Below are 13,213 nucleotides of genomic sequence, written 5' to 3' on the forward strand. Positions count from 1 at the left end.
TCATTCTCACAACCATGCAGTGTCAAAATTCAGTTATTAGGCAATAGTTACTAGGCAACTGGCGAATAACACATTTCAATGCTGAATTTTATTCGCATTCGACACTTTAAACACTGGCTAACATGCTATTTATGGGTGTCCCACAGATGGCGCTGTCCGAAGCAATACATGAAACCGAATAACATTTAGCATTTTATTTAGTCATTGTTTAAGCTATTTCGCAATTTCAATCATTGTAATGTAACCAGCCACAAAAAAAGTCAGGAATACTTTTCAGGTCGGAAAATACAGAAATCTGTATAAATATGAGGGGAAAGAAATCACATCCCTGATCATGGTATTCATAAGTACTAATGAGTATCAAACATTATCACATAAAATTATCTGATAGCTTTATTGTAACAAGGTACCATTACAATGCATGTTTGCAAGGGGAATGAACAGAACAAGGCTTTAAACTGAAACGCAGCTTCGGATCAGACAAGACTACATTAGATATGCAGCAGAGACCGAAATAACCATCTAACATTTCTCCACTCAATTGGAGGATCTGACCATTTAGTACAGAATAAACTGGCCTGTTCTCTGCTACCTTGGCTGTTTACCTCGTGATGTGTGATAGTCCAAGAGTGAGCTCTGAAAAATGCTATGTGTTGTGATTAAAACACATTCCTGTGCAGCTATGCACTCGCTAATTTACATTCCAACACTACAAAGTGTGTGAATACTCCATATTCAGACAGACCCTGGTACCAGCACAGCCAAAACATTGCCGCATTAACATACCAGTGCCACACTCAGTTGACCTGCCCACAACAGGTCATCAAATGCCTTTATTGTATTGAGGTTAAAGGTGCTGCAAGCAATTTTAGCAATTTCACTACGTAGCACCATTTTGCTAACTTTAAGAAACTCCTTCCAAAACCTCAACCTGCTAAAAGACATCTTGTTCCTTATTGGCAAAAAAGAGCCAGGCAACTTCCTTGACTCTATTTTTGAAGCATTTGAAAACAGCTTACAACACCTTTGAAAACCACCAGCAATAAGAACGATGGCTAAGGTCTTTGAATTGATTTAGTCAGAGGTTGATTTGAGCTGCTTGTGCTGCTGTGGTTGAGTATTCCTCAGCACTACTGGAGTGGCTAAATTATGAAAGAAATTCAGAGGTGGAGAGACAGAAATACTAGACTAGACAGACAGAAATGGGGAAAGAAAGACTAATCAGGAGAGAAAGTCTAAGTATCCAAGTACCCTGGCCACGGCTCAACAATATAACAACTTCACTGGCATTTGAGTGAAAAGATTACCATTTACAAACGTGGAAAATTATTTGAGTGAAGGCTATTAGTGCAAGTGAAATACTTGGTGTTTTCCCTCACAAGTTGAAGTGGGGTGAGATCATTGAGAGCAGCAGTGTTTAAAAACAGATTCAGATAACTGACTTCTTGACCCAAGCGCAGAGTCATGACCATGATACAGCAGAATCAGAGGCATTTCCCCCGAGACAAGGGAGGCAGTGCTTCTTCCACACTCTTCCAAAAAATCCACAGTACATCCACAAAGACAATGAAAATATTATGAAATATGATCAGTAAAAACAAAACAAAAAAAACACAAATTTTCTAAAGTGACACTGTCAAACAGCAACACCAACAATTAAAGTTACTGCGAGAGGCAGTGCCTCTCTGAGCTCATTGAGTTTTAAAGGTGCAGTTTGTGAGATTGGCATCTAGCAATTGAAATGGGTTCTGCAGTCCAAATTAGAGGTAGACCGATTAATCGGACGATTTTTTTGCTTTTTTTAACATAATTGGCATCGGCCAATATCCAAGTATATCAAGCTGATTATTAGGCAGGCGCAACTGTGGGCAGCCTAGTGTTGTCGAGGAACACGTGTTTGACACACACTGCCCCTACCGTCATTTGAACTATCAATGAACTATAGTTCATTGAACGTGTTCAGGCACAACACTGACTGTTAGTTAGTAGCTGGATTAGGGGTGGGCGATATGGCAAAAATATCATATCACGATTTTTTTAGGAAAATCACGATCACGATTTTTTATCACGATTCTTTTTCAAGTTGGTTTTAATATTTTGCAAGTGGCTGTTCATTACAGCCAAACTAATGTCCTTATGTTAAAAACAAAGCCTTAGGTATCAACATAAAAAAGAAAGGCATACATTTAGGCCAGTGGTGAAGATAAAAATCTTTGTCATTATTTTCTTTGTTATTAAAAAAATAAGACAAGATAAACATTACACAAATTAATATTCAAATTAAATAAATAGTGCTTTATTTTTCAGATGCAGTATTTAGCAGTAGCATTGAAGAAAGTAATTCAATTAAACAAATATGAAATTAAAACACTACAGAGACTTCACTGAATGAATTGATTCTTATTAAAGCTACTATTAAAGTTCTCAGTCAGTGAGTGATTTTCTCCTTGTGTTTTTTTTTTTTCTTTTACTAAAGAGATAGTTCCCTCAAAATGAAAATGGTCTTAATTTACTCTCTCAAGATGTGTTAAACCTGAATAAGTTTCTTTCTTTTGTTGAAAATAAAAGTTATTTTGAATAATGTGGGTAACCAAACAGTTGCTGGTCCCCCTATAGTTTTTGGTTCTCTCCTGTAAGTTAATGGGGACCAGCAACTGTTTGGTTACCCACATTAAAAAAAATCGTCTTTTGTGTTCAGCACAAGAAAGAAATTAATACAGGTTTGTAACAACATTAGAGTGAGTAAATAATGACAGATTTTTTTTTTTTTTTTGGTGAACTATCCCTTTAAGGACATGCGGCAGTACTATTTATTCCTGTCGCTTTTAGACCAGCACGGGACGTGTTTAATATAGACGCATATTACACCAGATATTCTCTCAAATGTTTTCTTTCACTTTAGACATAGCCTGTTTATGTAAACATTGTGTGTATATATACATAATAAGACTCGAAAGATAACTTAGTCCAGTATTCAGGCGCTGTTTGACAGGCTTCTAGTGATTGTCGTGGGTATATGCGCTCAGGAAAGCGCACGTTAGAATAGCGCATCAGCGCGTGAATTAAATGTTTAACCGGCAAGGCTTATGCAAATAACGAACTTTTGTGAATGGACTTTATGCCCAGCTGCACTACTTCCTGAACTTCAGCCAGCTCCTTGTTTCCTGTCTGCCATTATTGGCCAAATTGATTAATTCAGGTGTACCTGACCTCAGTAGTCATGGCAACAATAATCAGACACACCTGAATTAATCAATTTGGCCAATAATGGCAGACAGGAAACAAGGAGCTGTAGTAGTGGAAGTAGTGCAGCTGTGCATAAAGCCAATTGCAGTGTCCCGTACCTGTTCATTAACGTGTGATGTGTAGGCTACGTCGCGTTGTACAGTTGAGACGGGGCGCCAGAACTGAACTGATAGAATGCACTGTAACACGATACTACGATTTTTCTTCAAAAGCAGATCGTGGAGACATTTTAATCGTCCACGATTAAAAATCGTCATATCGCACACCCCTAAGCTGGATTAAACATGGTTAAAATGCTGGCCAAACAGTGTAAAGTGTGACTGTATTTCACTGTAGACTAAAAGGTCCAACAGCGGGATGCCGTTGTCTGAAGTACAACAGACGGACGGTGTGTTGTGGTGCAGTTTTTGTCGTTCAACAGCAATTTACTAGTGAAATCCGTTATTGTTAGAAGTTAAATAAAATAAAATATAATAAATCTTATATATAAAAAATTATTATGTCCATTTGTCTTTGTCCGTCAACAAACAAAACAAACCAAAAATACATGTTTCAGGACATTTTTTGAGAGGATAAAATGTTTTTGTTGAGAAAGTTTGTCTATGTTAAGTAATTATCATTTCTTTTACATTTTAACTTTCAAATAGAGGTTAAAAACCAAGCAAATATCGGCCAAAATAAATCGGCAGCATTAATCGGCAATCCCGGATTTCAAAAGATCGGTATTGGCATCGGCGTGAAAAAAAACCATATCGGTCGACTTCTAGTCCAAATTCCCCCGGCCCCTCCTACTCAGACTCGAAGCTCACGCGGGTTACCAGATTGAGGACACACAACAGGAACAAGTGTAATTTACAATGGAATGCGAGGAGACTAACACACTGTAAGTTGAGGAGTTGATTTATGATGAGATGATATTGTGTTTTAATATGCACCAGTTCATAGAGATTTTTAGATGGGTGGAGAGGCTTTTAGGTCGGATAGAATATGCAGTCTTTACCTCCATCGTGGTTTGATTGGCTTATGGTATTGTTTACATAATAAAACCCGACTCTCATTTTAATATATGTTCGGCATCCACAAACCGATCGAGATGAACAGTTAAATAAAGCTGTTAATGGGATGACTAAAATAAAATATAATACTCATGCACTTAAGATATCAAAATCAGCTTGGTGAAATGAAATGAACACATCTTTGTGTCTGTGAACAATGTTTAGCTTTGATGACAGATGGTCCAAAAATAAGCTGACTATTAAACAGAACAAACTAAAAAAGCAGAAAATAAAATGTATATGAAATATTGCATCTGTTCTTATACTGTGTTCTTATACTTTTTAATTTTGAGTAAATGTAACAACAGTTAATGCCATGATTAGTTTTAAACTTTTGTTTAAAATACAACAGTATTCTTCTATTGTAGAACATTAATGCAAAATAGAAGCATATTTATTTATTTGTTTATTTTTTTGATAAGTTATGTTTATTTATTCAACCTGGAAAAACTGCCAATACTATGTGTAACTGGGACATGAATTTACACGAAATAACACTGCAGACTTTGCCTCCTCATTTCAGACCACCACTGCACAACAAAAAGAATATGGTACTTTGGCACTGAATGATTTCCATATTCACATACCATTGTACTTAAAAGAATAACATGGCACTACTGAGGTACAATAAAGTAAAAAAATATTGAAAAAGAGTTCAATAATACTGATGAAAATGAGCAGAGCATGCATGAGTGAGAGAGAGATTAAGAGTTAGACAACTGCCTGGACTGAATCCTAGTTTCTCCAGGTGGATGAACACAGCAGGCTTAAGAACAACATTTTTCGACACTGATGCATTTCCTGCAGCACAACTCCCATGCTGTAAAATGCTGAGACTATTAACCCACATCAAAGAAACCAGTGGATGAGCCAAGAAAACATGCACAAGCTTGAAACTGTACAACATGTTTGGTACCAACACCTGGCACCAAAAGAGCAGCAGTGGTCTGCAAACCACTGGTGATGCTAGAGGATTGTGGCCAGATCTACTAACAACGACGACAAAAGAACCAACACTGAAAGTGACCAATTCATCAACTCATAAAAATGAATGAACTGGTTGTTTTAACAATTTTACAGTAAAACAGGGCTCGCAAGTAGTTAAAAATGGGAGGACAGGCTTGGGGGGGGGGGGGGGGAGTCATAATTTGTAATATCCATGACTCCTATAAACAGTAGCAAGTAGACAAAAAAAATCAACTAACACACACAAACAATATCACAACAAGTACTGTTATCATACAAAAAAATCTAGTAAAGTCTAGAAACTACCCCGACCAACATGTAGTATGGACACAGATAAAAAGGTTTAGAATTCAGTTTATGACGTTACTGGTCTTATGCTGGCAGGCATGTACAGACACAATGAACATACAAGCTACACAGAAATGATGCAATCCATCTATGGAACTGAGGTTCACTTTTGAGATGATATGCTAACCTTTGAAAGACAACATGAACGATGATTTTATAGCTATAAATAAATGGGACAGATAGATGGATAGATTAATAGTGTATATCAAACAAGCGAAGCTAAATTCAAAATATGAAGTGTGTAAGTGTTTCAATGTAAATGAAATTATACCAAAAAGATGTGTAGAGACAACTGCAAGTAAACCATCTGCATGTCAAACTCCCTTTATAACATTTAACGGTTTCGTCTAGTACTCAACATTGACTTGATGATTTGAGTTTAGATGGGGACAACCTGTTTGTTTAAAGTTATGGCAGATGGAGACCTATATGGTGTTTAAGTGAAATTAGCCTGCAACAAATAGTGGAGCCTATTAGCATAGTAGCCTACCTACAGTGCCCCCAAAAGGATGCCAGTGTTTTTCAATGCCAATGACATACCATGTTATGCACAGCAGTCTATATCTGTAGATGGTTGGTGGTAGGGCTGCACGATATCCGGGTTTAACATCAATATCGTAATGTGTGTGTATCCGTGATAGTCACGTCACAGGATGTTTGATGTCAAGTATAGGGATCATAGTTTATCTGTACAGACCAGGCACCATGATTCGAAAAGCACCTGTTTTTCAGATTAATTGCAAGGTTTAACCATCACAGACTGTCACAACCTAAGAATGTGCAAATGATAAACTTTCCATTTAAACATTCAAGCGACTTCAAACCTTTCAACGACAAGACGACCGACACGAAAGAGAACTCAATTTCACACACTGTTTTATATAGGCAAACAGAGCAGAGCACAGACAGCATGCAAACACTGAATTCTGGTTGTCCCCTTGTCTATTTGTGCTTGAATAGACACACGCCAAAATTAAGCCAAAATGCCCATCTTTCTTACTAGGCATACTATAAACTTCCAGACAGGTGTGTCTGTTGAGGCAAGCTGAAGCTAAACTCTGAAGGACAGTGGCCCTAAAGGACTGAGTTTAGGTCACATAAGCCCCTGGCTTATGTGAACTAAACAATTGAGAAAGAAAACAGATGTTTATCATTATGAATTTGTGCCAAATATTCCTGCTGCTGTCTGTGGCAATGTTCAACAAATCAAACAACAAATTACAAAGAAAATCACATTTGATTTTCTTTACATTTGATTTTTCAATTTATGTAGGTCTACCTGAATACTGATAGACTTACCTGAAATACAAAGCACTGTTATTTCCTTTGTCTCTTTGTTCTATTGTATTTATCTATGCTTGCAATTTGTTAATTATTTTCTACACAGATTCACTCCAATAAAATAAAATAAAAAAAAGTCAACCCAATCAATCTGGAAAGATTAATTCTTCCCAAATAGAGCTATTCAAGTAATGTTTTCCTATGGCAATGTATAACGCAGAAAAAACAATCTATTACAATGTCAGGACTTTTCTTTTTCAATATCATGCTGCCCTAGTTGGCTGGCAATGCTGTCTGAAAATAAAGTTTCCTGTGTCTCATCACCTGAGTCATGCATCTAGTGCTGTTTGCCAAAGAAAAATAAAGGTATGAGAAAAAGAGAGAGGGTGAGATATGCTAGAAAGTTATCAGAAGCTTTAAACCAACCTTTTCTCTCACACACACATGCATATAGCTCTGCTTCAACTACGATAAACAAATTAGTCATCTAGGGCTTGCTGAGAACACTGACTCACTAACACTGCATTCTCTCACTCCCCCTGCTGCAACACACACTCAGCCAAATAGCAGTCCCTTAAAGTGGATATTAAAAAAAATAAACATTTTGGGCAAATGAGTTAGAAGGAGTAACGCAACAGGAAGGAGATGGCAAGAGGAGGGGGCCATTAAAATAAAGTTGTTTTAAATAGTTTGTCCAAAAATTACAAGTTCTGTGATTTACTCACCCTTATGTTGTTCCAAACCTCTAGGCTATGCCTTACTTTCTTCTGTTACACACTCAAATATATTTTGAAGACTGTTTTGCCCATTCAATTAAAGTCAACAGGGTCGAAACAACATTGGACTTTCATTGTATGGAGAATTTTTTTCTTTTCTTGGCTATATTTTTTGTTCCACCAAAGAAAGAAACTCAAATAGGTTTGGAATGACACAAGGGTGAGTAAATGAATAAAGCATATCATTTTTGTTGCATATCATCATATATTTTGGGGTAAACTAACCCTTTTAAGTTGTTAAAACATATTTTATAGATTGTAATACAGTATAGATGGTAAGTCTGTTCATAAAGGAATGAGACATGATTTTAAGAGAAATGACTGTCAAAAAACAATTAGAGTCAAATCAAAGATTGCTAACCTTTAGACACTGCTGTAAACTCCTCAGATTTCATTAAATCTAGGCTGGCATAGGCACCGTTCTCTGGAGGAGGAGCACTGGGGGATGGCAAGGTAAGCGCATTGTGAGCGTTCCCAGGCCGGAGATCATCTCTCAGGTCAAGGGAGATGTAGTTCAGGCCATTCTGGTGTTCCACAGTTATAGTCCTTGCAGACCTCACAGAGGGGGAATTTGCTGAATCTGATGTGGTTCCCAGCATTACATCACTACTGGATGTCATGCTATCAATCCAAACGCAGTCAAAAGTTTGTCCCTTGTTGCGGCCCACCTGCTGAGCCCCAACATTGCTAGGTACAGTGCCATTGGTGTCCGAGCCACTTCCACCTGACGCTCCTGAAGATGTGACAAAGGTCTCTGAACTGTGTCTCCGCCTGCCCTGGGGATCAGCACGGACAACTTTGGGCTCAGTCGGGGGGCTGAAGGGGAAAAACTGTTGCTCCAGAATACATAGGTGCTCAAGCATGGCTGTGGGGCTCTTTGACTCGTCCTCAGGCCCAAAGGACATTTCTGTGTAGTCGTCAGGCTTACCCACCATGAGCCCACTGCAGTGGGAGGATGAGGAGGGCCGGATATATGAAGGAGGATTCCAAGGGGCAACCAGAGAGGGCCGAGGGGACCGACTCTTAGGTGGAAGTCCAGCCACCTCGACAGTCATGTAGTCCTGTGGCAGAGGGGACTTACGCTGCTCCCGGTTGATACTGAGGGTTGATGGAGAACCTTCAGCAGACAACGGGCAGGCAGGATATGTGGGCCGATCCCCAAATTCAATATTCATGTATTCTCCAGGGCTGGATGGTCGCACTGCCACTTCGCATGCTCTCATAGAGCCGTGACTTCGCCTTCCTAGGGGCAGACGGTTCGGCCGAACGGCACGGCGGTCCGTAAAGCTATTATGCTGAGAAGACTCAGAAGGTGGGCACCTGCTACTGCGATCTGGGGTGGCTGTGGGCGAGATGTAGACTGGTTTCGCTGGGGAACTCATTGGGACATAATCATCATGCTCAGCCTGGTCTCTGGATGGGGCTTTGTATGAGCGAGGGAGAGAGAAATATGGACTGTAGGACTTGGGGACGCCAGGAGTGGTCAAGGCATAATAATTCTCTGTGGAAAGCTTTTGAGCATTAGCTGTGCAGCTGCTCTGAGACATATCCATGTATTCTGCATTCTTGGGGCAGTCAGAGGCTCTCTGTGCCTCTGCTCGTCTGCTAATGTCAGGGCTGGAAGGGAGGGGGGAGTCAGCAGCCCCACTCCTACCTGGGAGCATCATCATATAGCCTTGAGAGTCTGTGTGCTGGGGAACATTTAAAGCAGACCTTTGGATTTGTGGAGAGGCAGAGAGGAAGATATTTGGTTGCATAGGCATGTAGTCTGCATCACTAGTGGAGGGCAGCACACCTGCCATCATGGGCATGTACCCATCATCCTTAGGAGCGTCAGCAGGCCGTAGGCTAGGGGGCCGGTCCTGACTGTGTTCAGAACTGGAGCTGTAGTCAGAACAGAGGGAGGAGGAGGTAGAGACAGTCTGGGCACTGCCGCTCCAAGAGCTACTCTCAGCCACAGCCTCGTCCAGCGAGAAGGTGGTCTGGGTCATCTTTTGATAAACAGCTACTCCAGCAGCACTAGCACCCCCAACGTACCTGGAGAAGGAGGCCGTCCGCCTCCTTAAAGACCCCGGTCGTGAATCTTCATCAGCACTTTCATCTCGGGCGGCCTCAGCCGTGCTCGTTCCGAACACATCACGATTCCAGCCCATAGCCATGTAGTCATTGAGGCAGTGCTCCTCACGGATGGGTGGTGTGTTTCCCAGGGAGTCAGGGGTGTTGCTGCGTACTCTGAAGTAGCGGAGGTCTCCAGGGCTGGAGCCATACTCGTCAGATGAATTGAAACCTCCATCGCTTGGGGATCCACAAATGGATGCGCTGGAGGGGCGAGTGATGGTGTCTGACACAGATCCATGCCCGCTGCTGCTAGACATGCTGATCGGACTGGTGGTTGAAGGGAAGTGTGACACTGGCAGCGAGGCTGAACGGGCATGATAAGTGGAGCCCGGTGGTGCACGAATGTAGCGGCCCCCGGCCCCACTACTACTTTCCTGCCGGCTCAGGTTAGCACGGGCTGTGTTGAGATGAATAAGGCTACCTGTCACAGAGCGAAAGGGACGGTTCATTGTGCTTTCTCCCTCACTGGAGGTGCGGAATCGGTATCCGTTCGCTCCACTGCTCTTTCTGCTAGATGGAGTGCCCACCACAGACTCTGTCCGAGACCTCCGCTGGAGCCCTGTCTGGCTGGGCGGCAGATTGCCCAAATGTCGCCGCGTGGTGATAAAGCCCATCGGGTTGGTGCCAGAAGACTGGCTTTTGCTTCTGGGCCTGAACTCAGTAAATGCCTTCAGCGCCTTCATGGTCTCTAAAATGGTCTCATGCATGTTTTGAGCCACCACAGAATCATCCACCTGCATCCAAACCTCCCCAGGTCCAATAGAAGAAGAGCGGCCAACCTCAATAAAAAAGAAGCTCTCCGAATGGCCACAGCGTCTGATATTCATCAGCTGCAAGTTCACGCAAGGCGTCTCAGAGTTCAGCTTCACCAGGTGGATGCTCTTGGCAGAGAGACAGAGCCTATACACACCAGTTAGATTCTTCGTCTGGCCCAAGCCCTTTGGTTTAACATTCACTTGCCACACTTCCTTAAAGTCAGTCCCTGGAGTCACAGTACCGTATCCATCGTCAATCTCTTCCGCGTCCAGATGACCCCTCTTCCCCTCACTCATAAGCTCGCTGAGCGCCTGGTACCACTCCTCCTGCTCCTGCTCATTCTCAGCAACAATGGCAAAGTATTCATCCTTAGTATACAGAGCAATGAGATGTTTATTCTTTGAATCTGCCCTTTTATTCACCGTGAAACACTGGTAGAGATAGATCACTCTTTTGGGGGGAGAGGTGCCAGCTGAGGCGGCGGCAGCAGCGCTCGAGCGCAGGGTGTTTCGGAATTTCTTCTCGCTGTCATAGTATTCCAGTCTGCTCGGCCCCAGTTTACTCGACCCCCGCAAGACGAAAAACCTCTTATGGCCGTGTTTCTGCTTTCTCAGATAACCGCACTTCCTAATTTCGTCAGACACAGCAGAGCTGGTGTTCACAGCTGGGGAAGCTGAGGTAGCGTGTGTGTTGCTCGCAGCAGAGTCCTCGTACGCCCGGTTAAACGAGGTCGTGGATCCTTTCCTCGCCGGTGATTCCAGGTGCTGTTGATGTTGATCACTCGGTTGATGAAAAGCAGCGCCGCCGACATCCAGTACGGAAGGGGGTTCCCCGACAGAGACGTCGCCGTTCGCCGTTGCAGGTTTACCGTTAGTCCCGATAGCCCGCTGTTGCGTTTCCAACATCAACATAGCGGCTTTGCCTTCTTGGTAGTTCGCGAAATTTGCCATCAGATAGGAGATTAAAGGTCACTTTACCTCATACTTATAGACCGAGACCCCATGTTTGTTTGGGGGGAACCGTGTCTCAAGAGGCGCGCTGAAGTATTTTCAGTGTTGAGGTTCTCTCGGCCGCTACATAAAAAGCAGATATCCCAGTCAATGATCCTAGAACTCAATGCCAGCAACTGCAACATGACCACATTTACCCGATCTATTATCGGTAGATCCTCCTAGAGGGCTACCAATCTGCTCCTCGCGCCCTGTGTGTACACTACGGAGCACAGCACAAACAACACATGACTCATGCGTCATTCGCTTGTGGGTGGCAGGAGGCACCTGATTGAGCGAAACGTATGATTGAAAGCTGCTACGACCAATCAGGCTGGGTCTTTTCGGTTATACGTCAACATGACTGACCAATGGCTTCACTCGGAGTTTCATTGAACTGGCAGAGTGACGTCTGATGAGTGACAGAGTTTTGTCCAATGATTTGATGCAAAGCAGTTTGCGTAATAGGATATCGAGCGTTCATTGGCTGTAGCTTTTAGCTCAAGGGTCATCCGTCTTATCACAGGCGTTTTCATGGTTCCTTGTCGTCGGTGTTGTTTATTCCTTTCGTAATGCGCTTCACTTGCTAGTTCTACTTACAGCAGCCGGTTGTCTATTTACCTTTCTTACCTGTTTGCCAATGAATACATCCTTTTATCACATTATTATTGTATTTTTCTGGTGATTGGTATTTTCAACTCAAGAAGTCTGGATTTGTAATCTGGACTTGTAACTCGCAAGGCACTCGTCTTACACTATAGTAGCACTGGCATTTAAAGGTGTTTTGTAAGTGTGTGTTGAGATAATGTGCTTGTAAATTTAAATTTCTTCTCATTTCTGGGGGAAATATGCTCATAACATCTTCATCTTGAATATCAAAACTGTCTTTTATGAAATCCAGATAAGCTAATACCTTTATTGCAAGGGGTTTGAACATTGTTTTCCATGCTTGTTCAATGAACCATATCCACATGCACCTTTAAGTTCACAGGTCAAATAACTTAGAATATTAAAGAGACATTTCTACTGACTCTGAAAAACACCAGAAGAAAGATGGCCAAGGTTGCTGCACACTTGTGTGAACATGCTATTGGGGAGCATGAGGACTGAAAGAGTGTGGCAAGAGCAAACGGCAATGTATTTTATGTAAGACACCTAAAACAGTGCTACAGGGATACAGGAAGGACAGTGGCAAACACTTCTAACCATAATAAAGTTAAATAAAAATGATCACATGTGGCCAATTCAGTGAAACAAATAATAAAGGATAATAAAAAACATAAGGATAATATAGCAATTTAGTCACCCAGTGCTGTCTAATATATACATATAGGCTATATTTTAATTTAAACGATTAAATAATATTAACTTTATATTCTATGAATTAAATTACATTATTAATTCCTTGTGTTATTCAAGTTTAAAAACCATTCCACTGCCAACATGTCTCATTCACATGATAAAACATTTCACTCTGTTTGTGACGCCCTGTTTGACCTGCTGAGAAAATATTGTGAAATAATTACTTGGTTCACTCTCGTGGAACTACTATAAGGTTAAATTGAAATGTGTGTTGGTGAAATAGATGTGAGGATCAATTTTGATCTGTTTGTCTGTTTGATGGCCAGTTGGCATTTTCATTAGAAAGCTTTTTCAGTGTGTATTTTGTTCCATTGTT

The 13,213-nt window shown here is 41.6% G+C and overlaps 1 protein-coding gene across 1 annotated transcript in view; it reads right to left on the minus strand.

The window, feature by feature from the left end:
- irs4b (insulin receptor substrate 4b) overlaps nucleotides 1–11,778 on the minus strand; it is a 29,087-nt gene extending 17,309 nt beyond the window's left edge. The window contains exon 1 of the mRNA XM_039668811.2: nucleotides 8,034–11,778. Within this exon, the coding sequence (XP_039524745.2) occupies nucleotides 8,034–11,496 (3,463 nt within the window). The 5' untranslated portion in view covers nucleotides 11,497–11,778. The remainder of the gene's footprint in view (nucleotides 1–8,033) is intronic.
- Between the last annotated feature and the right edge of the window lie 1,435 nt (nucleotides 11,779–13,213).

This window comes from Pimephales promelas, chromosome 1 (assembly GCF_988280905.1).
Source record: "Pimephales promelas chromosome 1, fPimPro1.hap1.1, whole genome shotgun sequence".
Lineage (NCBI taxonomy): Eukaryota > Metazoa > Chordata > Actinopteri > Cypriniformes > Leuciscidae > Pimephales > Pimephales promelas.